This window comes from Etheostoma spectabile, chromosome 1 (genome assembly GCF_008692095.1).
Source record: "Etheostoma spectabile isolate EspeVRDwgs_2016 chromosome 1, UIUC_Espe_1.0, whole genome shotgun sequence".
Classification (NCBI taxonomy): domain Eukaryota; kingdom Metazoa; phylum Chordata; class Actinopteri; order Perciformes; family Percidae; genus Etheostoma; species Etheostoma spectabile.
Window position 1 is genome coordinate 482198 of NC_045733.1, and position 27313 is coordinate 509510.

At 39.5% G+C, this 27313-nt stretch overlaps 1 protein-coding gene across 1 annotated transcript in view; it reads right to left on the bottom strand.

Moving 5' to 3' along the window:
* tln2a (talin 2a) overlaps positions 1 to 27313 on the bottom strand; it is an 84002-nt gene that overhangs the window by 32309 nt on the left and 24380 nt on the right. The window contains exons 2-17 of the mRNA XM_032519734.1: positions 15433 to 15604; positions 14552 to 14649; positions 13595 to 13724; positions 13115 to 13267; positions 12404 to 12546; positions 12038 to 12165; positions 11620 to 11683; positions 11407 to 11511; positions 7367 to 7522; positions 6030 to 6105; positions 5565 to 5637; positions 3503 to 3683; positions 2739 to 2852; positions 2413 to 2521; positions 1733 to 1941; positions 770 to 868 (exon numbers count right to left, since the gene is read on the bottom strand). Of these exons, the coding sequence (XP_032375625.1) occupies positions 770 to 868; positions 1733 to 1941; positions 2413 to 2521; positions 2739 to 2852; positions 3503 to 3683; positions 5565 to 5637; positions 6030 to 6105; positions 7367 to 7522; positions 11407 to 11511; positions 11620 to 11683; positions 12038 to 12165; positions 12404 to 12546; positions 13115 to 13267; positions 13595 to 13724; positions 14552 to 14649; positions 15433 to 15568 (1974 nt within the window). The 5' untranslated portion in view covers positions 15569 to 15604. The remainder of the gene's footprint in view (positions 1 to 769; positions 869 to 1732; positions 1942 to 2412; positions 2522 to 2738; positions 2853 to 3502; positions 3684 to 5564; positions 5638 to 6029; positions 6106 to 7366; positions 7523 to 11406; positions 11512 to 11619; positions 11684 to 12037; positions 12166 to 12403; positions 12547 to 13114; positions 13268 to 13594; positions 13725 to 14551; positions 14650 to 15432; positions 15605 to 27313) is intronic.

Below are 27313 nucleotides of genomic sequence, written 5' to 3' on the forward strand. Positions count from 1 at the left end.
AAGATTTGTGCCCACAAAACACATGTAGTTTATTCAATATAATGTTTCAATATAAATTAAACTACCCAACAATAAATAGGTCTACAAGTCCAGCTGAAATAAGACGATTAAACACTTGGCTAATGGACAGAACTGTTTGGATTGTTTCCTGTTTCTAACATGTGAGTTTTTTTTCAGTATTGAGTAATTTTACTTTCAATACTTTAAATACAATGATACTTACATACTTTTACTTAAGTAACATTTGTAAAATGTTATGTGTGGTGAGCATCTGGTGTCGCAAGGCTGCCGTGCATCACCCAGGCTGCTACACATTAGTGGTGTTAGAGAGTAGTGCCCCCCCCTTACTTGTATTTCTACAGTGTGGTATTATTATTTTGACTTAAGTAAAGGATCTGAATACTCCTTCCACCACTGCTGTGCATATGTTCAACTCATCATTGCTGAAATACACTCCAGTGTGTAGTGACAGGCAGGTTGTTAGAAAAGTTGTGCTGATTTGAACTTACTACCTCAGAATACATTGCATTACAATAACAAATCGGGATGCAGCCAAGTATGAGCTGCATGAAAGAAAAACACAAGCTTGACAGCTAGAATACCTTTCAATTCAAACAAAAACACCTAGCTAAAACACCCCCCCCCCCCCCCCCCCCATATTCCCCTGGTTACAATGTGTTTTTATTTAATTGAGTTCCTAAGGACTGTGAATTTCACACAGATTGTGGTGATAGAATGATGATGATAAATGGATGAGCTGCAGCTTTACCTGGAACCTTTCATCTAGCTCGCTCTCTCCAATCTGGCGCAGGAGGTCTCCACTGGCCTGGCCGATGCTGCCTGCTGCTGTCAGCACAGTCTGTCTGGGCTGCACACACACAGAACACACAACATACACAGCACACACACACACACACACCACCACACAAACAACACACACGGATGTAAGCATTTGGACACCTGGTTGGCAAGGGCATCATCGTCTATCTTGAGATATAGCTTTGCTTCTAAGTAAACTATAAGCTGTATGCTGCATCTACAAAAAAAACATCAGTTCCATTTATGTACTGCATACTGCTAACACATTGTTGGTTATTTAAACAAAGTAAAATACAGCAACAGTAAGACAAAAGAGAGTAACCTTTATCAAACAGCCTACATCTCTTTGTCTAACTACCCTACAGGCTTTAAGAAATCTCACTAACTACTCTACATGCATAATGCACAAGTGTGTAAAGCTCAGTGTTGTCCCAAAGCTAGACAGACCTGTGCATTATGCACACCAAGCCAACACCTGTACAGTACATTAACTTCTGAATTATACTTCCACAATAAAACAGCAAACTCTTAATAGACATCAGTGAGAACATTACAGTCTTGCAACCCAAAGAAGATGAAGATTTAATTAGCACAAAAGTGTTCTTTACAAAGTTTCTAAGCAAGTTCTGTTTCCATAAAGGAATAAAATGCCTGCCATTCAGCATAGCCTCAGTCAGATGTCTTCAATAAGACCGACCTGAACAATTCAGTAAGCTGAAGCCAACCAGCAGCAGCGGATGTTAATATAATTAAGTGTAGTTTGAAAAGACACTGCATTATTATGAAAAGATGATAAATTGTCTCAGAGTGTAGCTGCTCTGTGGCAAATTTGATTAATCTTTTACGTTGTCAATTTGGATAAAAAAACAAAACATAATATCATTATCGCAGGGTTTGGGGTCCCTTTGCTCACCTCTCCAGAAGCTGGCTCCACAGCCTTTAGCAGGTCAGACACGGCCCCTGCTAGTGTCCTGGCAGCCCTCATCAGGTCATTACCTCCGCCTATGTCGTCCTCCATCAGAGCAGCTAGCAGCTTCACACCCTTTGACATTTCTGTCAGGTTGGAGGAGATGGTTGTGATGGCGCAGCCCACGGCGGTGTAGTCTGTGTCCGTCGGATCGCCTGGATACGAGGAGAGGAGACAGAATAACAACGGTCACCAGATAAATAGAGTCCTAGAGAAGAGAGTTGAACAAAGCTTATCCCAACCCAACCAGAAAAAAAAGCCCATAACAGGGAAAACAAAATGCAACTGGTCTCGAAAGTGAGTCTTCTTAAGACTTGCCGATGCTTGTAAACAGCCTAACCATTCAACAAAGCAAAAAACAATTTTAGAGACTGAATAAACTGAAAAAACTCAACTCGTAAAACTGTGGGCACTTTCATTGGTTTCATAAAGCATTTCTAAAATGCGTTTAAAAAAAAAAAAAAAAAAAAAAATCATCACACAAAGGCTATGCAACAATATGTAATGTAGCCTTGCTCTACTATCAAGACATTGACATCGATCATTCTAAAAAACAAGTAAATGGCAGTAAACCCAAGCCAAGACAAACAGGAGGCAATCTGCTGAATCATGCCAGCGCCACTGACCAGCTGTGAGGTTGACAACAGAGGCTGTTCCTGCAGTGATAGCGTCGACCTGGGAGTGAATCTCATGTTTTGACTCATCCATTTTGTTCTGGATCCACACCTTGGATGCCTAGGAACACAGAGGGAGACCACAGCAAAAGCCATGACTTTTCATGCATAAAATGCACTATTATTCATTACTATGTTTTACTACAATTTTGTTTTATGGCTGTTTTTTAGTGAACGCATACATTGAAAGTGATATATTACAATACTGTGTGCATAGAGTACGAGTATGTGAGGGTTTTATTTCAACTGTAGGTACATGTATGCGCACTGTACAGTACCATGTCCTGTCCCAGTGGTGGCAGGTTGTCAACCTCCCCTAGGTCAATCTGGGCCTTTTGCACAGCTTGCATACTGGTGTTGATGGTTCCCATCAGAGCCTGCTGGGCTGAACTCTACACATACAGAAAGACAAACCGGTTCATTTCTCACAGAATGCAGCCTAGAGGGACTTTTCAAGAAACCTTGATGGGGGAAGATGATTCTAATTGCAGTGGTAGAAATAATGTTCAGTACTAACACCCCACTAAAAATACTCAAGTTTCAAGTAAAAGCCCTGCTTTGAAAATGTTACCTAAGTAAAAAGTATGTGAGTATCATCATCAGGATATTAACATAAACTTAATACTGGACACAATCAAAATAGTTTTGTCAATCGGCTAAGTGTTTACTCTGCCAATCATTTCAGTTGGTAACCCTTTATATTGTTGTTGTTTTTTTGGTATAGTTACAAGTAACTAAAGCTGTCAGAGTAATGTAGTAAAAAGTAGAAATAGTAGAAACTGGCATGAAAAGGCTTGAGTAGCTTAAATTTGTACTTAGGTACAGTACTTCAGTAAATGTACTTAGTTACATTTCACCACTGTCTAATTGTTGCATGTTTGGGAACCAGCCACGAGGAGGGGAAAAAAGGATTATGATACAGTGGTCTTGCGTTGCCACCAAAAACAGACTCTTGCATGAGTGGTATACGCCTTTAACAGGACTTCATCAGTGAATGAAAACGACACAAACATCATACTGACAGCCATTTTGCTGTTCTTACAAGCGGCGGCATGTGTCCACGGTGCATCTGACCCATTGTGATCTGCTGTTGCGCAGATGGCATGGTGCCCATGCTGAGCGACTCTGTGCCAATGGAGCCGGAGCGTATCACCCCCGGCAGCGCCACTGAGCCATGCTCCACCCGGCCTACACGATTAAACTGCTGCTGAAGGATGGTAGACCTGCAGGAACACAAACAGGAAGTTAGTAAAACATCTAGAAATGGTGGGGGATAATCACTTTTTGCTTGTTGATGTTCTCAAATAAAGTCCTGTCTTAAGTTAAAGTAGAATGGTACAATAGGCATGGAAACCATTTCAACGGTTTCTTTTATAGCGTAAAACTGGCAAGTTACATTGATTTAATTACTATAGTAAGATTTAGGTCCAAATCACACGGTCGTTGAAGTTTACGTCTAAAATATCAGTTAATGTCTGCTTGGTTGATAAAGCAGGAGAGTCACAATTAAAAAAATGTTCCTACAATAAGCTTGCCCAAAGCAGAGTGTAAAATATTCTCCTTAAAAAAAGGCATTGATTTGACTGTTTATCAGCTTTGGTTAGGCTTACCTGCATTTAGTAACTGCTCTGTGTCTTTGTAGGACAGTATTGACAGAATTAATAATTTTTTAGCTGAGTATTGTTTCGGTGTCCTTTAAAGTCTATTCTTAGCTTAGCATCACAGAACTTAACTCCACCAACAACAAAAAAAAAAACAATTCCCTTTGCGCTGCCTCATTTGAATGACACTACCAGCCGTTTGAGCCTCTTCTCCCACCTTTGCGCCACGCATGCTATTCTAGGCACAAAAATACGCAAAGATACCATGAGCCAATTGCCAATGAATTACAGATTTATTGTAGTTATAATGGCAAAACACATGAAGTCACTTAAAAGAAACCTAAAACAAAGTTTGTTTCTAGTTCTTAACTATGTGTCTGTGAGTGAGATTTAACACCAAGCGATGTGATTGTGTTTGTGACAGCAGGCCACTAACACAAAGCAGACCAACATTGCAGAATCTTCCCACTGTGCCCTTCTGGAAGATAAAGCTTTGTTTTGTTTTTCCTCAGATAAGGCCTTTCAGAGTTTGGGCTTGCTATGTGTTTGCAGTATAAAAGATTTTTGCTCACAGCCCAGATAAAAGAAAAAGGACAACACAAATGCAATACAATTTCAGCAAATACTCTCAGTTTAAAGCAGGAAAGCAATATCAATTGAGAAGAGGCAGGAAAATGGGCTTCAATTACACACTGAGTTCGCCGTGGATGAATGAGGTTATACACATCTAATCAGGAAATGTTCCGATAGAGCCTTTGCTTGTCCAGTGCAGCAAAATGTCCTCAAATAATGATTATCTCTCAGGATAAAGTCCAGCGGAGGAAGTGTTAGCGTGATGATACGAGGTCCTGTAATGATGGATGTGTGAGCTGTGGTCAAGGGGCGTAGTGAGAAGGAAATTGAAAAAGGATGCAGTCGGATATTGGGTTTTGATAAAATACTGTATGCAATAGCTCATGGACAAATCATCATCATACTGGACACAATAAAGTACAGCAGGGATCATATACCACTGTATGCTTTGTATGCTGTACTGCTTTTTTTCTACAGAAATATCCTGTTTTCTGCAACATGTTTTTTAATTTGGAAATACAAAGATGAAAACTGTCTTACACTGACAAGAAGCCCTGCTTGTACTCTGATTTCTAAATATTTTAAATCTACAGCCATGCTAGCAGCTCTGAGCTAAATGCTAATATCAGCCTGCTAACATAATTACACTAAAGTTATCATGTATCGGTATAATATTTACGATCTCATTTCAGCGTGTTAGTATGCTGAAATTTGCTCGTCAGCACTAAACACAGTTGCAGTTCTGGGTTGATAGAAATGTTAGTTTTGCAGGTCCTGAACCAAAACATTAGACACATTGATTTATTACAGTTCGTTCCTTGGATAACACAACTGTTTGCACCATAATGTCATGTCAATACATCCAAAAGATGTTGCTTGCATAACTGGAGTAGCCAAAAACAAATAGTTATAAGTTACATATTTACATACTTTTTTGGAGATACGGATTCCTCAAGCATGGTTGACTCCTCATCCCCTTCAATCCAAAGCGTCCTGCTTTGCTCTGCAAGGAGAAACCAACAAATATTAGTATGTCAACGGAGGAACGATTTACAAAGTACCCTATGCCTATCTTAAATAGTAGGTCCAAAAGAAACAAATTCATCAAGCAAGTAGAAAAACTGGCTACTTATTCAACGACTATTTAATATATAAGAAGAGTTCTTTTCCGTATTTGAAGCATTTATTCTAAACGAGAAAAGAAAAATATGAGACAAAATCAATGTAGGATAATTGTACGATCTTACAGTTACTGTTAATGAAACAGAGCCGAACTTTTTTTTCTTAACTGAGCATGTCCCAAACCGTAGCGAATAAACCATAAAATCTGAGACTTAGTAATATATCGGTTCTCAGGATACTGTTCCACCTTTTGCATGATGTTTCGATTTAAACCAGCTGAAGACTGAGAGATCGTCCCTTCAGGTCTGCACTGAAATCGATCTATCTCGTGGTCTCCCAAAGTCCTACACTAAAGACACAATCAAAGACCACAACAGGTAAGACTGTCCCCTTGAGGTCATTGACTGTGAAAAAAAGCCCAGTGTATGGAGCCAGAAGACTTACCTGATTATAGAGATGTAACACTTACACCCACTGATATACGTTTCGTGCAAATGAGATAATTGTGATTTCAAATGAATTTAGGAGTTAAAATATTATCCACTGTTATAGGATTGGTGTAACAGGTACACCATTTTTCACACACTACCCCACAAACCAACACAATCACAACACACACACACACAACTACACATCACACACCACTACCGACACACACAACACACATCACCACACACACACACACACAACCACACACACACACACACACACACACACCACACACACACACACACACCACACACACACACACACACACACACACACACCACACACACACACACCACACACACACACCTGTGTGGATTCAAGTGAATCTTGTAGCCAACTAGGTCAGATAAATGCTACAAATTGTGTTGGGGATATCAAACTGCTGCAATATGCAGAGAGTCAGAGTCTTAACCCAAGAATGATGGAGCGGATTTTATGTAGGAAACTGAGCAGAAAATAAATAACTCTGGAGGACTTTTTTTTTTTAATAAAGATCTGTCCACCTCATATGGGCACACTTTAACTATAAATCACTGGGATGGCAGGGTGACCCCATCCAATTTACAACAGATCAAAATCTATAACTCCATCAACATGTGAACCACAAATCAAATCCATTTCGAATCCCAATGTCACAAGAACACGCAGTCTAAAAACACAAAACACTTTGCTGAATTAACAGCAAGAAAGAGAGAGTGTGTTCACTTAGTAAAGACAGTACATCTACTAGATCTGCAAGATTAGATCCATGTTGCTCATTCGATGGTGCTGGCACAAAGGAGGGATATTGACAGGCAAGATGAAACAGTCTTCAATTACTGAAGTGCGCGAGGGAAATGAAGGGAAAGGCAGACTGAGCACTACAGCGATGTTATAGGGCCACTGCAGAGAACAGTTGGGTTTACTGTGGCCCTGGTCTTTCGTATTTACTATCCGGGATATATGCTCAGTCAGTGTGGACAGAATGAACGAAGATAAAACAACTGAAAGAATAAAGCCAACAAACCTTGCAAATCAAAGAAATGTAATTGAGAATGTGGTGATTTTGCGATAAATCCTGAGTATAAGACAGGATCAGTGTCCAGTCAGATGTCATAGGTTTCTTTGTGTGTGGGTCTTACCAGGGTGAAGCTCTTGGGTGACGCTGCCCACCTCTTCACAGTGGTAAGTGGCCACTCCTGAACCACATCTTTGGTTTTCTCCTCCACCCTCATCACAGATTCTTTGGTGATGCCCAGGAGCCGCGGCACCAGCTTGTTCTTACTCTTCATCTTTTCCTGCAAAAACATCAACTTGTTTTAATCCTTCCAAACTTTTAAAAACTGGTCTATGTTTTTTTTTTTTTTTTAGTTTCTTTTTAATTTCCAGTCAGTTTTAGGTCCTAGCGATCTGAGATTAGTAATGAATGAGTTCAACAAAGCACTGTGTACACAAGTGAGGTTCTTCCCAGGGTTTTGTGTATCACAACAGTGGATCACTCGTTACTATGAGTGGGAATCAGACGCCTCCCGATACGATATCATCGCAATACTTATGCCACGATACAATATTATTGCGATTTTAAACATATTGCAATATTCTGCGATATATTGCAATTTATAACCTTTTTTCCAACCTCTAAGTTTTCCCAATTTCAAACGATGTCCCCAAAAGGAAACTTTGTCGACATCCGTTTTATCTAAAAAGATACATTTCACAGTTTGTTCATTTCACTTCAATTTTATTGCCGCAAAACGGGATTGTCAAGCAGACAAACTGACCAACGTATATATAATAAAAGATCGATCCTTGGCGCCTGTGTATCGATCTTATGCTGTATCGATTTTTTCCCCCACCCCTACATGTTACCGGGTTAAATCACCATGGTAACTTATGCTGAATATCTAACCTGCTTGGGAGCAGGTTGTGTTGGAGACTAGAGATCAATCGGTGTAAAAGCATCGCCTACTGACCAATCTATACTAAGCTGATAACAACATCACCGTTCTAAGAAGATCAGCTGCAACTCAGTGAGCGGAAGGAGAGAGGTGCTCTCTTAAAACACTTAGAGAGTGAATGCCCCGTTAACATTCCTCGATGGGTATTTTTATGAAAGATATAGATTTTCGGTGGAGGTGTGCGTAGGCAATTTATCGGCTTCTTGAGCCATGTGTTGCCAATGCGTACATTGGTTTGAATTATGTTTTTATATTTTTTATTTGCTATCACGATCACTTAGCAATTGGAAATAATCAACATAACCACTGTCGTGACCAAGGGGTAAGCCAGCGTTGACCAAACGTACCTCCTATGGCGCCATTTTGATGCCATCATTTGGAAGACCATCACCCCCCGTTAGCATTCCATTGACTGTCATTCATTTTGCCGTCACTCTGACTGTGAATAACTTTACATCTTACTCTAACGTTTTTAAAAAAACAGTGCCTTTGGTCTTTTATCATTTCTGCACGGATATCAAACTGCTTAACAAAATTGCACAGCTTTTTTTTGAATGACTTGGCAAAAAAGCAATTAAATGTTTCAGTCCATTTAGTAAACCCTATTTCATTTTCTTCATTTTAAATCTGTTTAGACATTTTAAGATCACAAGCTTTTAATATATACTTTCCATTTCATTATTTATAACTGTTTCGATGTCCATTTTTTATCCTTTTAACCTTCAAGCAACATGGATTTTCTCGGATTTTCGTCGTCTTATGCATGCAAGGCATAAGCACATTGTATAAATAAAAGTAGAACGAATAAACCAACAGGACAGCAAACAAAGTATTTTAAATTGCATCATCAGCAAACAAATCATTTCAAATTGTCAATTTTATTCCCTTCAGCGAACAATACATTTTCTTTCATCTTCATATTCCCTGGCCTGCTGAGGGAATTACTTGAATAGAAAGCATTTTAGAGAAAAGGACAGATAAGAGTTCAAGCAAGAGGATTTAAATTCATAGGCCTAGTAGCTGAAACTCTAATTTGGCTGTCACACTGATCTGCCTAGATGGGTATTCAGTTGTCTGACTAGTTGAGAGAAAAAAAAAAAAACTAAACTTTTGCCCACCTAGTAATTAAAGTGTTATGTCTTACTCATGTCTTTATCCGCCTGCCTGCCTGCCTGCCTGCCTGCCTGCCCCCCCCATTCACTAAGCCTTTAATGTCATACTCCAGTCACTCTCTGAGACATCAGAACAGCTGACTTCTTTTCCTTTCCCTTGCATGGACAGAGAAAGTGCTTCTTCAGGATCTGCAGTTGGTGAGCAGATGGACAGACAGTGATGGGCTGTGACATGAGGGCAAAGAGGTGAGATGTGTTAAAGTACTAGAGGGCCTGTAAACCCTCTGGGGCCTCCAGGGGGTTATGGGTTAGAGACTATAGGCTGCATTTTTTCCAGGGTTATTTTAAAGAGGTTTCTGCTCCACTGGATAACGCTTTAGGGTGACGGAAACAACAATCATGAGCAGATAAGATGTCAAATTGATCACGGGGAACAAAGATCTAAGGCTAGGAGGTTGGACATGAGATGCATCTCATAACCCTCATTTGATAGCTCCTCGACTCTTCGGTCAGGTTGTTGTTCTGTCCGTCCACGGTGAAGGCCGTCTCTCGAGCATCAAGGAGGGATCACCGAGGTGCCATGAGCGAGGATACACAAGAGAAAAAGTTGCTAACTCCGCCCATACAGCTGACAAAATCAAATAACACTTCAGAGGAAATGGGGTCTCATTGCTCTAAAAGCACATTTCCTAGGTTTCTCTCTCCTCCTATGATTTTCTTGCATCTCTCCCGTACTTCCTTGGTGGGAGGGACTACGACGTGAGGAAGTGACACAAGTGGAGGAGTCAAAGAGGCAATTTAATGTTAATGAGATGCCATACTACGGTTTCACATTTGGGTGTTTTATGCTTGAAATGAATAAAAGGGGCGGTACAACGGGAACTTATTTGACTGTGGAACGTGTGAGAAATTGCAAATGAGGATTTGATAAGGTGAGCTCCAACCAAAAAGAGAGTTTGTGATTTTTTTTTAATACTTTATCTCTACCCTTATCCTCTGGTGCTGAAAGCTACTGATGAAAAGCCAGGACCTGTCTGGCAGAGAGTCAGTAACAGCAGCACAGGTGCCTTTTTTTCCCCAAGCAATTACCAGAAATGGTCTCATTTTTTACAAGAGCTCAGCGATGAAGTCAGAACAGGTGACAGTTGGAAAGCAATTTATCAATGCAGACAGGGAAGTTTCCCATGACTTTATGCAGGATGTCCTCTTGGTGACAAATGATGTGAGGTGGGGGTTTGGGGGGGAAATCAGCAAATTGCTCATTTTTGCAGGCATCTCGCTGGCAGTTGGACTTATTTGGTAGAGTAAGTAGCCCAGATTTGCCTGTGCAAAATTTTCCAGTCTCCCTCTTTCACTCCACATCTTCCCCACTCACTCTGAAATAATCTTTAGCGCCACACTCAGCTGCACAGACAACATTTGGTTTCCTTCCAGGCGCACGCTGAACTCCCTGCAGACGAGTGCTGCCGGTGTGCAGTGTTTGTATGCGGTGTTAGTGAAGAAGTGAGACTGGGAGATGTATAATATGTAGAAGGGAAAACGGGTCCTTAAATGAGTTGGTCTATCAAAACAGCTCTGTAAACAGGGTGGATTTGAGCTTTTGAACCAAGTTTAAAAAAGGGTTGAAAAATTTTACATTTACACACATTCCACGATTCATTTTTTTGAATCTCAAAACACATTAGAAAACATGTCATAATATATATAACAAAAGAAGAAAAAAGAACATGTTTATTTTATCAACAAGTTATTTTTGTTAACCCGAGTGGCAGATTTTATACTCACCAGCCCTTAAAAAAAATGCCCTACTCATGAGTTATGAGTAGTACAGACAATTTCCCCACTTGCTGGGTACGGCCATCAACCTTTTTATCCAGTTAACACCAAGCCCAAGGAGATAAAAGACATTTCTGAATATACTTTAATTACCCAAATCTGCTTCCCATTTTTTAAATAATTGAATTTTAAAAACAGGAGAAAAAAACTTCAGGCTAGATTTTTCCTTTTTGAGGGTAGATGAGCATTTCAATGAATATAAGGGTGCAGTGATACTTCATTAAAATGGTGCATTTTCATGTGGCCATAGAAATAAATACATGCGTTATAACTTACCTTGACCAGGAAGAAGGAGACTCCATATGTCCGCAGGGACCGTGCCAGTTTGACATATTTCACTTTTGCTTCAATCTCTGTCATTTCTCCACAGTTTTTGTGTTCCTGCCGGTAGGATTTTACATGTATTCAGAAATTGGTGCACAATTGTCAAATGAGTTTAATGTGAAACAATTAATGTGCAAATATTCGAAAAGAACAATGTGGTCACACCTGGAATATCTTTTTCTCAGCTCCTCTCTGCTTGATGTATTCTTTGGGCAGAAACTCCTTCAGGCTGGGAAAGAAACGAAACACATAAGAAGCTGAAATTCATATAAAAAGCATACATTAACTAATGAATTAATTAGTTGATTAATCAAAATTAACTTTTTTTCTGATTCAGCCATATAACCAAAGAAAGGTCAATTTCATAAACTCTCTAAATTTGATTTATAACACGAATACAAATGTTTCTATTGGTAATTTAATGACAGATTGAACTCATTTATTTTTTGTAAGCTTTATTCAAATCAAATGAGTTCAGCACTTAATATTTGGCAACGATTCTGGAATAAGAAAATATATTCACTTTAGAAAGCTAAATTATTCAATGCACCACTGAGACATCTACTTGTGGAATAGCACTTACTCTAAGAATCCAGGTTTGTGTTTGTGCTCTATGTGAGGTCCAAACTGGATTTGGGCCTGAATGCCTCCAAACTCGCACGCCTTGTCAAAAGATACGGGGTGAGAACCGTTTAGGATGTCATCTCGAGCCTGAAAGACGGATAAAACCTGTAATTAATTAGGTAATTGTTTACCTTAAAAAGCTTCGGGACAAGATTAAAAATGGTTTGCAATAACAAGACATGTCTTTTAAATGTATCCAAAAGTGATCCATCACTGCACATTTTACATGCACAATTAGGTGATGATGGAGACACGGAAGGTACTGTATTTCTTCTGGTTTGTAGTTACATTCTCCTGTGGTGGTAAATATGTTAGAGGGTCAGACCTGCACATAAAGCAGATTGAGTTGGACAGGGTCTCTGGAGTCCACGTTCTGGTCGGAGTAGAAGAACTTGCGTCTGAGCAGAAGGGTCTCGTTCTCATCCACGCCCTGCTCTCGGAACGTTCTGCTGTGGTCCAGCCAGTTCACTGACAACAATACCACCACAGGGATCAGATAATTAAATAAAACGTATGTAAAAGGCAGATACATGGAGATATGAATATCAGGTTGCTGCTGTTGTTTTTTTATAAAATCAGTGTGGTTCTAGAGCAGGGATATCAAACTAAATGTCACTGAGGGTCACACTGGAAAATGAGAATCACATCAAGAGCCAGACATGTATAACTTATTGACATGCTTTTACTTAAGAGGAAAAATTCAAATATTTTTGACTGTATTATTGCATGTCTCATATATGTATTTTTACTTACAGTCTCATTCTGGGAAAAAAGCGGAAAAATTTCGGAAAAACTTCAAAAACAAACAAAGAGAAAGAAAAAGTAAAAACATGAGGTGGTTGATATCACAGTAAGCTGTTAAATGGGCTATTGGCCAACACGCAATGATCAAAGCGCATTAGACCTTTGTTAGGAAGGGGGAAAAAAATCAATGACCCATTGCAAAAGGCAACAAGTGTTTAGAATTAACACTTTAGCCAAATTAATGGCCGTCATCAACTACACCATAAGGTCAAATGTCTTTAACTAAACTCACAGTCATCGTCTGTGTGTAGTTTGGCTTTCAGCTTCTCCATTTTTCTCTCGTCTCGCAGCAGCGTCCTGTCTTTCTTCAGCGTGCCCATCCCATCCTCCTTCTTCTCCTCCACCGTCTCTTGGATCACAGAGTATTCCTCATAGTTCGTGATGCCTGGGGAAAGAAAATATTCACAATATCCCCCAGAGTCAGGTTGGATGGATGTTTAATTCAACAGGATTATTTTCTTAACACTTTATGATTACCTCTGTGTTTGCAAAAGCTCTTGAAAAAGCAATTAAAATTGTTTATTTAGTCTATTTGCATTCTGTTTATTTTCACAATGGGAAAACACTTATCAGATTCTAAGGGGTTTTAACGCTTTGTTACTGAATTTTAATGCATGCATGTCTTTAAAAGACCCAATAAAGGGCAGTTTAAAAACCTATACAGCACACCTTCAAAGAATGGAGAAAAGGGCTAGTAAAAGGAAGGATGTACCTATTCTACTGCATATAGTCACAAGCAGCTCTCCCACTGTTTTGGAGTCGTCCACCATGATGGTTTTAACGGCCCCGTCCAACATTTTTATTTTCTGGGGCTTCTGCTTCTTCTTGTATTCAAGGATGTCCTGATCAAAGACATAAGGTTGAGAGAAAAGAGAACAAACAAAAAAAGAGTCAAAAAGAGGCGAGAGGAATGCAGTAATTAAATGTAAGAGAGAAAAAGATGTGGGAGAGAGAGAGGGAGAGAGAGAGAAAATGCATCCAGGTTGCTTGGAGAGAGGGTAGAATATAATAGGCCAGAAAACCTTATTTAACGGCTGCCTATCACAGCTCACTGCTCCCTTCCAATCGCAACAATGAGGAGAGATTTGGTTCAGAATAATTGGTCACAGTCATGCCTTCTACCTGGGTTGCCTTTGGTGGATTTGAACAGGAAAAAACATTTAGAGCTGCAAAACCAAACCCACTGATGTACTGAGAGGCAGCACTACACAACAAACCAGAGTTGCCCGGGCATTTATCAGCAGGGATCAAACACTGGTAAAGGAACTACAACTGGTAAAAGCACTTCTTTAAAGTCCCTTTTAAAAGCTTCCTTTGATGTGCTCATTTTTATTCTCGTTATCCAGTTTGATCCCGTGCTTTTAATCTCTCATTCTCCTGTGTTGTACAGCTGTGTATGTTTTAGGCATAAGTTATATTGTACACTGCCTTTGTTTCCAGTTGAAGGATTAATAAAGTTTAAACATACTAAATTGTTTTTATTTCTTCCGTCATAACGCACTTTGTTTTCGTTATATTCAAATAAACAATCAAAAAAAATTTTTTTTAATCACCTTATGCTACCTCGTTGAGTTGTTGGCTATTAGAACATCTGGAATCATGCATGGAATGTGTGTGTGTGTGTGTGTTGGGTTGAATAGATTATATATATATATATATATATATATACCCCATTGCGAAGCATGTAGTAGTCCAGTGTCCTTCCAGACTCCAGCCAGATGCCTTTCCTGGGGTCTTCATCAGACAGAAACAGACCATAGTCTGAAGCTAGAGCAGTGAGGAGAAACATCAGCAATTTAGAGACTGTTGTGATGGAAGTTATTCCTTATGCCGGGGTCAGAGTATACCATAAGACCTCCATAATGAGTCCGACCTGACAGACATGGGGCATCGGGAACTATACTGAATGGCACAACTATTGCTCATTGTAGTGTTCTATAGTGGAGAACAATCAACGCGCAACAACGTGACCTCAAAAACTCAACAGTGTCAAATTATTTTTTTGCCTTCTTTCACCTGGTCTGTCAACATAGTGACGCATGTGGGAATGCTGATGCCTTCAGATGGAACAGTCAAGTCTGACCCAGCCACCTCATCTGATCCCCGTATACATTACGGGAGTAGCAAAAGACGGCAAGGTACGATTGAGATCCAGCATGGGAATCTTGGCCAAATCACGCTATATTTACAACTCTACGGTCGCCTAAATAGACAAAATATCATGTAGTCACAAGCCATGTCACAAGGGCCAAACGATTGAAGACTTTTACCAATTTTACTGTTTTACTGTTGTTTAATCTTTATTATGTTTTTGTTTTTTTTATCATATTTTAAGAGTAAGTTTTTGAGCCTCCAAACATCTAAATATTCAAGTTGAAGTATTAATCTGCATAATCAAATTTAGTTGGATACAGTCATTAAATGTTGTGATTAATTGTTAAGTGCACGGTTATGTGAATAATAACACCAGGCCTATTTAGATTTGTTGCATTGAAAAGTCCTGACTTTTTACAGTTTACACCTCAACCAGTGTCCTTTTATCATTCTTACCCTGTCCAGTTTGAGCCTCAGGGACCCTCTCTCTGATGATCCTACAGGCATCGTATACGGCTGTGGAGGGCTCAAACTGCATGGTCTTCACAACATTGCACTGGCGAACGCAGATTTTCAACGACAGCACCACCATCTTGGCAGGCGGTGTGGGCGGGGGATGCAGCTACACCTGCGTAAAACAAGGAGGACAAAGAGGGGAGCAGCAGAGGTTGAGTTGTTCGCATGGTACAAGTCCAGGAGGGGAAAAACTTGAGCACAGTGATGAGAATCATTGACTGTGATAAATGAGCCAGATGTTTGAGGAGAAGAAGGAATTTCCTGATATAGAGAGGGCGTATAAACTTTCCAACCAGTCTGATACACATTTCTCTTGCAAATATTATACATTACCATTTTTGAATTTAATAACACTAGAAGTCAAATTAATCCACTTGCTGTTATGCTGATTAAACAGGTAACTCTGCCCCCCAATTAGAAAAAGCACAAACGTTTTTTCTCTTTGCGCATCTGTGCTTCCTTGTAATTAGGTATTAGGTTAATACACACGCATGTCTTTCCCTTACACTGTCATAAACAATGGGATTTTATGAATGTGAAGAAAAGTGCTAATTGGTGCACATTGAGGGCATTGTTATTCTTCATAAAACAAAAGAGCCAACAACAAAATGTATCACATTTTGAAAACGGCCCATCTGGTCCCTGCTGGGGACAGATAAAAAGAAAAGGAGACTTTAAAAATGGTCAAATAAAGCAACAATACTACCCACAACAACTTGAGATACCGGAGAGGCACTTCAACACAATTCTTTTTCATATGAGACGGGTGAAACTAACCACTTCAAAAAGACACTGCAATGTTAAATCTGTTTCTTTCTTAGTGATAAAAGGGGAGTACGTATATTTGAAGACGGTGTGTGTTCAGAGGCAGCAAAGCAATTTCCAGCTTATCTTCTAATGTTAGTATGTCAGTATGGGTCCTTCACAGTTTGCATGCTGAATATTCTCTTACCACATGTACAGTTAACTGTGGTAAAAAAAACACAGGCTGCTACCAGGTTCACCATATTAATTTAAAAAGTGGCGATATGTCAACATTGTGTTCACAACTTGATTCTGCTGCCCTCAAGTGGCCAAAAAAATCCTTAAATACATGTTTAAATATGACTACAAATATGACTCAACACTGCTGTGGTTTAGAGATTAAATGCAAGAAGAAGAAGGGAAGATAGCTGTGACCTCCCTTACAGAGACCCTGCTTTATGGGGATAAAAGGGAACACAAAGCCCCTCTGTGCAAGGGAGTCAAAGGTGAGGGATCACCCACGGTTGAAGTACACAGATGGCCCCTCATCCGCTCCGCTCGCTTCTGACCCTGACTGCGATGTTTAGAATCTGGTTCCTATGTGAGATATGTTCACATACAGCAGTGAAGGTGTTTGTCTGGCACACAACGTTGACACTCAGCTTAAACTAGCTAGCATGTATCTCTACCACGAAACACGATGTAGGTATGTCACATTTTAGGAAGCCTTTCAAAGATGCCTCTGTAGCAAATCATTTTTTGGGCTTAATAACTGCCTTCATTGGTGCACTACGTTTAGTGTAGCCTGTTAGTTTGTCTTAGCTATTGCTTTGGGCTCTATCCTAAACAGTCAACACAAACCTCCTGTTGGTAGCAGTTGGACTAAAGCCAAAAACTTTCTTACAGTCACTCATACTGTTAGAGCCTCACTGAGCTTTAAAGACAACACCTTCCTAAAACAGATGTGACCTGTTATTCTAGTGATCCCATACTGTTAAACAGAATGAGTCACAATAAAAAAGGTCTCTCAAAGGAAAGACAAAGACAGACAACACTCTCAGCGATGCCCTTTAAAAACCAGCCCATGGGTTACTTCAGTGAATGAAATCAACAAAAGCTACTTTGTGGAAACACTGAAAGGGATGTGGGTGATATACAAGTACATGAAAACATTTTTTAAATCCACCTATGAATCCACAAATCATCGCTAACTTGTTCAGAGACACAATGTTTCTGTTGTGATCTGGTTTTTACCTTTGGGGTGGTTATGTGTTTGCCTCTACAAACAGATAAAATAATGTGGTATTCCTCTTTTAGACTGTAATTGCTGCATCCTCTACAAGTATGAAAAATGAGCACACAAGCAACAGGAAAAAAAATAAGATGATAAGAGGAAGCAATGAGGAAAGAAAATGATATACTAATAATATGATGAAATGGTTATCAGCGGAACTACCAGCAGGCTCGGCAGGACTACAGAGAATGAACTAGCTTATTTAGGGCAGTGTAACTACCAACGCAGAAATCATTTTGGGATTCTAACAAAATGCCACATCAAGGCTCAGTGTATTAAACTTAGTTGCAATCCACTGCACTTGAGGTGCCTTTTTATTTCACTGTAATTGTAATGTGAAACGAGCAGATCTCCAAGTTTCATGAATATCTGACTTGTTTACTGCAACTACATCCTTCAATCACATCCATGTGAGCCTCTTCCTAAATTTCAATACATTTGAGGCATGCTAAAAGCTGACAGTTCAGCACTAAGCGGTGTCCTGTAGAGACAGCTTTCTTTTTCATGTCTTGGATTTCTTAGTTTGATAGCTTATACTTCTAAATGACAACACAAGATAATATTATTTTCAGTCATTCTCAGATAGTATCATGGGGGAAATGTTTTTAATCCAATAACTCAAGACTAATAAATTGATACAATTACAGATGCAGAAGCACAAGACACTTTGGCAGCAGACTTGTTGTACACTGTAAAGAACAGATAAAGGCCCCGAAACACTAGAGCGCAACCAACTCATTAAGTTGGTACCAAATACAGTGTCGGAATATGGCTCCAGTGTGCATGGAACAAACCATCCTTAGTAATAATCATGTATGGAGCTGATGCAATTTATATCTGTGTAAAAAAGCACAGTAGATGTAAGAACATCAAAATAGTTGCATAAGTGTAATTTTTTTTAAAGCATGGGACATGCTTTAAACGCATATTTTTATCCAACAATAACTAGGTTACAGATGTGTACCAATACAATCACTTGCATGAGCACAGTAAGCACTCTCTATTAAAACAATATCTGTACAGGATTCTTTATAATCAATGAACAAAACCATGACTGTCCGTACAAAATCTCATGACAATTCATCCAATGTTCGTTGAGATACTGTATGTCTGGATCAAAGTTGTGCGATTTTTGCCACTAGCATGGCTAATCATATATTTTGAATGGTATATATTTAGTCATCCTCACGTCTTATGAGAGGAAAAATCCAATTACCTAATATATGAATAAAATAGCTCCATTATCCAATCCCGGATTTGACATTTTATGAGCAAAACAGCCTTTTCAGGTCAATTAAGACTAATAAGTTGATGAAATTACAGATGCAGAAGAATAAGATGTTTTAGCAGTGGACTATACAATTGTACACAGGAATACTACATTGAGCAGAAATAGTACATTGAGAAGTATTCCTACATGAGATGAAGAAGAGCTGCATTTTTAGAGAGGACTACAGCAGTGTAGTCTCACATACAGCAACCTGCTCCATCTCTCTCCATCCTGGTGAATCCATCTGTTGCTTTAATGCTAAATTTACCAGCCTGCTGTATCTGACTGGCGGACCCATCCACCTGCTGCACAAGGGTGCCATCAGTCTGCAGCTTTATCAGTCTACTTTCAGCATTGCTCCTCACTATTAATACTAACTCTTGCCAAAAAGAGAGAAGCAACAGTACTCTCCACAACATCAACAACCCTTTTGCAGTCATCAGTAATAAGATAGCAATGCAAATTTGTCCTCCAAAATTGAAAACTTAAAAGTAAACCGTTTCGGCAGAGAAAAAGAACCCACTGAACCATCAATGCATAGCAAAATAAAAGACAAAATATTAATACGCTGTATTCTCCCACTCCGTAATACATAAGCACAAAGAATCTCTCTCCCCCTCCTGACTTTAAACCCTACTGCATCAGTTACACCTACACGTCTTTGATCTACTGCAGGCTCACATAAAGTATATTCAACTCAAATGTTTCATGTGGTTTACACCACCGACAGCAGAAGCCCATTCAGGGCCAATTTCATCATAGTGGACTTGCTTTTGGGTAAATAATTAATAGGAATTTTCAAGATATGTATGATTATGCATAATGACTAGCCCTCATACAGTCAAAGAGAGATAAATTCATCACGTTCTATGCATACTGTAAGTCACATGACAACTGAGCCATCTCTATGACAACTGCTCCATGCTGGTGAAATGCAGTTGAAAGTTTGTGACAAACAAAGCAAGTGGGCCTTGAGTTAAGAATTTTAAGACATGTTAGCAGCATGGCTCTATGGATGGCAACGTCCGTCAGTTGGTCAGTCCAGCATTTTGGCCCACCTTGAAATATCTCAATGACTATTGGGTGGAATGCAGTAAAATGTGGTACAGACATTCGTGCGTTGTTTCGTGGTGACATTAGCATTTAGCTCAGAGCAACACTGTGCGTGCCTCAGTACAACCGTTTCTAGAATGCCCAAAAAATTATGAATTGATGAAGAGCACACGTAAAGCCAGCACTAAGTTTCGATACAGTAAAGATAAGCATAGTAAGCAAACATGGGTAGAGCAAGCTGCATTCAAGCCGCCGAGCCATGAAGTTGCTTTTTAGCCTTGTATCATATTGATCCCTAAACAAAAAGCCACACACTGAAAACGTACATACCTACTCTTAAAGACATTGTGGGGATGAGGCCACTAGGAAAGTTGATACTGCAACTACTCAAAAACAGGGTGGCCTGGAGCAGAACTGAAGGCACCCTGGATGTGTAATTTTAAAGGAGGTCAGACAAAGCGATCCATTGGAGGATCCAGTGGAATGATTTGAGAAATTTCACCATTTTAAATAATAGTGTGACTGGGCCTTAATTGAGCATGTTACCTGGGCTCTCTGTAAATGCTGTGCAACGTCTGTCAATAATCTAATGCTCTAACAAGACTGTTCCCTTGTTTCAGGATGAGGCTGAGCCCCATTCTACACAATGTGTAGACAGATGTCAAACAATGTGAGATGCCGGTATAGTTTGTGTTTATAGTATTTGACTTATTAACTAAGAGACCTGGACTTTGACATACATTAAATGAAGTAAATACAGACATTACAGGACGGAGGCAGCGCACAGAGAACACCATAGATCAAGGAATGCTGGTTACATCTTGCTACTGTTTTCATGCATAGTAGCCAATTTTCATTTTGTTGGCAAAAAAAACTGCCAAACTAAGAGTTGAAAAGCAAATCAGACCGAGCACTGGGACATATAGCTATTGTTCAATGGATCAATGAGGCAGAGCAGTGCCTGCTGGGAATGCCCAGGCCCTATTACAGAAACATGGCCTCTAATCCAATAATAGAACAGCCCACAAGTGAAATAGGCTAATCCTAGTATGTTCTGGACCACATCAACACATTCAATATATTTTGCCAGAGACTGTTGGTAGCCTAGTTTCGACACAAGGGCCAAACTGAGCTACAATGCAAGATAACTAGCCCATCTGTTTTCTCTGGTTTGGCAATTCTGTGTTTAAAGTCCAACTAACATGTTTGTGTCTGCTACAGCACACATATCTGCTCTGTATATCACTTTCCCTCTGTTCTTCTTAGAGAAAATATGCAACACCAAAAGGGAGAAAGGCATTTTTTAAGACCTTGTTTTTTTCTTTTAATAATAAAAACTATCAACAATACTTTTTGACAAAAAGGTAGACGAAATGTGATTGCATTTGGACTTATACAGCAGAGATGTATTTTCTAATTTGCCGTTAAAAGCATGTCGTTTCTGACATAAAGCAATGGCACTTGGCACTCTGCAATGGTAAACTGTACAGCACAATACAACCTTATGACAGCGGCTTTCACTCTGACACCACTCACGGCCTCAGGAGATACATGAAGATATGGACTTCTGGAAAGTCAAAAAGTGTTGTTTTCAAAAATGAATCTGACCGTAGAGAAACCCCATTTCAAAAACTAACAAGCTTTATTAAAATGATTCCTGGCTAACAAGTGAATGGCGGCAGGGAACATGATGCATATTATGATCCATCTATTTTATACAAATTGAATAATAGATAGGCTGTGTGATGCACCACTTTGTCAGGCTTCATCATTACCATCTTGAGCGGGTCTAGTTTAATGTATTATGAGGGAAATCTTTGTGATAGGACCCTGTCGCGAAAAATTCAGTAATACAGAATCATCAAATCAGTGGAATGCTCATGTGAGCTAAATAAATCTGTTAGATTTCACTTTGAGACCTAAATTCTATACTTTCTGTACTTGTACTTTCTGTACAAACCAGTGTTGTTTATCTATATCATGCATCCGTTTTGGACCCTCTCGTTAATGCTATGCCACTTAATCTTAGCACACAACAGAGCAAATTGCAAATAAATACACACAACTTTTTTCACATAGCACTTTACTTTTTACAGTCACTTTTTAAAGATGTCGTACTGTCTGTACAATCAGACACTGTATGTCCTTCATGTCCTAAGATGTCTTCTGTTGATAGGTTGATTTTATGTTGATTTTAGAATAGTGTCTCTGTTAAATGTTTGTGTTGTGAAGAAACAGATTGTAGCACTATGCCCAAGACAAATGCCCCTATCAGGGACAATAAAGTGTATTCTATTATTTTTGTTTTCACTTAAAACTCACTCAAGGAGAAAGTTGTCAGAATATCATTGTTTCTTTATTCCTCTGGCATTTCAAAACACAAGTAAACAAAAACAGGGCATCTAATTTCCAGAAGATGAATGCAGATTTTGACGGCTGAAATGACAGCTAAAGACACCTGTGGCTACCAGAAGATCTGTGGCTTCAGAATTAAAGCTAGATTAAACTAAAGTTTTCGTATTACATAAATACAGACAAACACAGTTAAATCCATTTCACTTGTGTTGATGCTTCTGTAAAAGCTGGATAAAAAAACACCACCGGACAAACACTTTAAATACAGAGTATCACTTTTATTAGCGCCCCATACACAGCTGGCAGCCTGCTGACCTATTCTATTGCCACTCATCGCTATTGGCCTTTCAAGTGTTTAAATATTATTTAATCATTGTCATCTCAGCTGCACAGACACACATATAGTAGTGTTGGAAGTCTTTGATATCATCCAATGATGAATCAGTTTCAAAACACATTTCCAGAGCAGGCCAACCTCTTTTTTTAAATAACCTCAGCTGCAAATAAACCAGTTTTCTATATCACTGTCGTCATTCCCATGCAAACACAGCATCTCTCTCTCTCTCTCTCTATCTTTCTCTCTGCAGAAATGGAACTGATCTAAAACATAGTCTTAGTCACAGACCAGTGAGCCAGCACAGTTCAGAATGAGGTCATCCTCATACAGCAGACTGAATGGGGAGGCGGCTACACGGCTAAAAGAGTACACTGGGTAAATGTCTCTCTGCCTGATATTTAGGCTGATTGACAGTCTTTCAGATCTGTCAAAGACAGTATTCTTACAAAGACCGTCTATAGGAATGAATGTGGAAATGAATGCATGCTTGATGTTTCAAATTAATCTTGTCAAGGAATATTTAAGATTGGGTTCCACAAGGCCTTTGATTATTTTTCTCTGTTAGAATCAAAGTAAAGCATGCTGATCATTAATTCCACTGTTTCAGTCAGCAAGAATGTTTTGTTGGCCAGAATGGGGATGTAGAATTATCTGCTGTATCAGAAATGATGAGACAAATTGAATTAATAGGTTTTACCTACATGCCAGAGGGAATACAAATATGTACAGCTTAAAACTCAACAATTTATTTGCTCTTCACCATGGCACCGGACAGTTCTATCACACAGTGTGTGCGCATCCTTGTGCATTTCTGTACATGTTCACACTCCTCTATTGGAAAAAAGGAAACAACATGTGAGAAACAAAGCCTGTAAGCATTATTAACCACCTGGTTGGTGGTGGAGTCAGGTGACAGACTGCACACCTCCTAAGTGACAGAAACTAAATGTCTGCCTGTGTGTTTCTGTGAGTTTACATTTGCATTTATGTTTATGAGTGAGAGAGAGAGAGAAAGAGAGATGGTAAATGTTTCAGACAGGCAGGTGATTTCTCTCTGTCAGCGGCAGCACCAACGCAGGTGTCTGATTTCATGCAGAAGAGAAGAAAAGGCAAACAGTTGCCCAACGCTCCCAACACAGGGCTTGTTGTTGCTGTTTTATAAGGCCATAAAAAAGGATGAAACGGTGGTCTCTAAGATTTTCTAAGTGTCACCAATCTAAAGGTAAACCACGTGAGACGGATGGACCTGGGATCAATTCAGCTTCTTCACCGGAGAAGAGAATCAATTTGAAATCTGAAGCCAAACCACATCCTCTCTCTTGGTACTTAAAAACACAGGGGCAGTGAGAGACTATGCATTCATGAGCCACAACTCACGAGTTAATCTTCTATTTCAACCCTTACTCACGCCCACATTTCAGTATTCCTTTAAAGAACATTGTTTGGTTTCTTTTCACTTAGAGTGCCCTATAGATTTAGCCTTTAACATTACTCTGATTACGCTTTTGCCACTTGAGGGTGCGTTCAAACCATAGACCGTATATTAATGGACGGCGTATGTGTGACATCACCGATTGTGGAGATCTGCTTTCCGTCGTCTAGTTACAGGCGCAGCCATCCTGGTTGCGGATGTGACGATTTTAGACGAGAGGGGGGAGCTGCTTACACTCTACGTTACGTTTCACACTTTCACTGGCAATCACATCATAGCCACGCCCTAAAACGCCCCCTGCTTTATCGTCGATTTTAAAAATCAACAAGATCATAATTAAAAAAATGATCATTATGTGTTGCAGAAGACTTAAAACTAGCGATTGAGACCATGAACTCATGAATATGTTTACTGAGGTATTAAATCAAGTGAGAAGTGGGTCATTCTCTCTTGACATCTACAGAAACCGACCGACCTTTTGCAACGGCACGTGTCAGCCCCTGTTGGAATTCAGACAGAATGCAGCTTTAAGGCACTTGCGCATTTGCAGCACAAACCGGATGCAATGTCCATTAATATTAAGAGTCTATTGTTCAAACACAGGTTGCCATGGTAACAGAGATTGGTTGTAGTCTGACTAATGTCTGATCGGTTATAAGGCATGGATATGAGATAACCCTAGAGTTGAACTGATATTTGTTGCTTGACATATTTGCAGATTAAAGCTATTGCTAGCTGATGTGTTGTGCATATATTCAGCATTTTCTTTAAGTTCCCCATTTTTATGCCAAAGATAAAATGGTCAAAATAGTTAATATCGTAACCTGGCCTGTAATTCTCATCCATATAAAACGGTCTCAAAAACTGAAAATGTTGGAAAACGTATTTTAGCGTTTTTATATCTTATAGTGTGGATCAAAAAGGGCTGAGGCAGAGCTGTTCATTAGGTTTTCTCCAGTCAGGCATTTTTGGCCATCTGTACCCATGTCACATAAACATCCCTAGACCCTCATGTTGCATGGGCAAATTATAAGGAGATGGGGAATCAATAAAACCTGCCTTGTACTAAACGTCCACATAGTCTGTGTGCTTTGGTGTGCTTTTAACAGTTGCTGTGGCAATTGTCTGGCTTGTAGGACTTTCTGGTGTACTTTAAAGGTCAGGGATAATTCTAGGCCATATCCTGAGTAATAATTTCACTGCCTTCTGCAGAACAAAGACAGATTTAAATACAGTATGGATGAATTATATTTGCTTTTAAAATCTATTTGTAGCTGAGGTTAGAATCAGATGTGAATAGAGAAAGTGAGAACCATGCCATTAGTTGGAGTCAGTAATGCTACATTATTATTATTGAAAGTATTGAAACTGTTGCAGGTATAATCAGTATAAAACATGATAATACGTCTGCAGGTCAAAAGGAAAATGATATGACGGCGTCAATCAATATCAGGCCAATATTGGCCCATTATTAAGAACAAGATATCCTCTAATAATTGCCCGCTTTCTATTTCAGAGGCTTCTAGCACAAGAATTTTTATTTTATTTTGTTGGTTGTAAAAGTCAGAAACATTAAATATCAGAAATCTCAAAAATATCAGGGCCAGACGCTTTGCTGTTTGACTTGTTTGTTTCAATGTGCATAAACACAGGCATAATTTGAGGACAGGAAAAAAAAAATCCAGAGGGGAGACCCATGGTAACCGCTTACATTTGAATGCCAGGGAGGCCAATGTGTTTCTAGACACTGAGGCCTGTTCTATTTGGCACTGTTGCATCTGGGATTACACAATCCTTTCGACGGGACGGCCACGGCCAGGAAAAAAACAGGTGATTCACTGAGACGGTGCCAGCCAGCTGCTGTGGTGGTGGCCTCGGTCGATGGCCTTGGTCACCCCCACCAGGAGGCATGATAACTGCTTACCAGTAAAATGTCTGTTGGTGGAAGGCATGCAGTGATTGGAATAGTCTAGGGTGAGTAAGATGTGGTCAAGAGCTAGTCATGTTCCAGGCTCGGTTAAGAGGCACCAAGACCATAAAATAAATAATACACACATTGACTTATTAGTCACATCGCAGCCCTGATGCTCACTTCTCCTGCCATCATTAATATTTCCCTGCCAACTAGAAGCTGCACTAAATAATGTGAAACAGAATTAAACAACAATTCTCATAATTTATCGGGCTAGCGCTCAGTACTTTGTAACTGATACTTGACCCAAATGTTATGAATGACTCAAGTCCTATAAGCTTGAAAGAAAATGAATAACGGTGTCAAGCAAGTAGGTTTTGCTACAAACCTGTCTGCTCTGCTGAGTGTGACACCATCTCCTTGTTTGTCAGTACAGCAAAGTTTTTATAGGTAACACTTGACAGATTAACCACTTCTTTAAGTTCATTAACAGTCAGCATAGAGAGCTGAGTAACAGACCCAGTTGCCAGCAGGTTCTGATAAATACACCTTTATTAACTGCATGCAACATGGCTGCTAAATGATGCCGCTGTGTTGACTCAATAGTTGGTGTGTTTCAAGCCACAGATCAACACAATGCAGCCGAAGATATTTTAAGGTCTGGTTTTTTATACAGTCTTACATGTCTACAGTGACAACAGTTAAGATTACATAATAAAAAAATATCTGTAATGAAAATGTACAATGATCTGTTACGCCGATTTTTATCCTCTTAGCAGCCCCACTGAGTTTAAATCTGGGTGCAGTCCCACTTTGCAGAAAATGATTGCAGAGTCAATCCTGGCTGGGGCCCACTGGCCCAGGGCCAGAGGAATACACTCTGTGAGGAACGTCTAAACATGACATCGGTCAGGCTGGGAATGGAACTATTTAGAGAATACATGGCAGAGCTGTTGAGTTGCACTTAAAAAGGTCTATACAATGAATTGATCAAGTTGGAAAGAAAGTGGCTGACGGTAAACAACCACCCAGAAACAAACACCGCCCCTCAAATTTGACATGTTTAAAATGCAATAAACCTACTTGCATTGTAATTAAACTTTCCATAACTAGAGACACAAACCTATTCCAGTTTAAATTAAATGTTTCATTTCTCTTGGCTGAGGAAATAAAGCTAAAATGATGCAAGCAACAGTAACAAAAATTATATTAGTGTTAATGGGTAACAAAATTAGGTTTGCAGCTGCCCAATCAATAGCAGACCTCTCAGTAGTTTATAGTTTCCAAAAAAACAAATGAGGCGCTACAGCATGTGTGACGATAATTGAATTCCTTCCAAAATGGGTAAATTATAGAAAGCCGATTTGCTGCCAGGTCAGACTGCTTCTATGCCATTCTACTGAAGCAAAAATCCTAAACAAAAG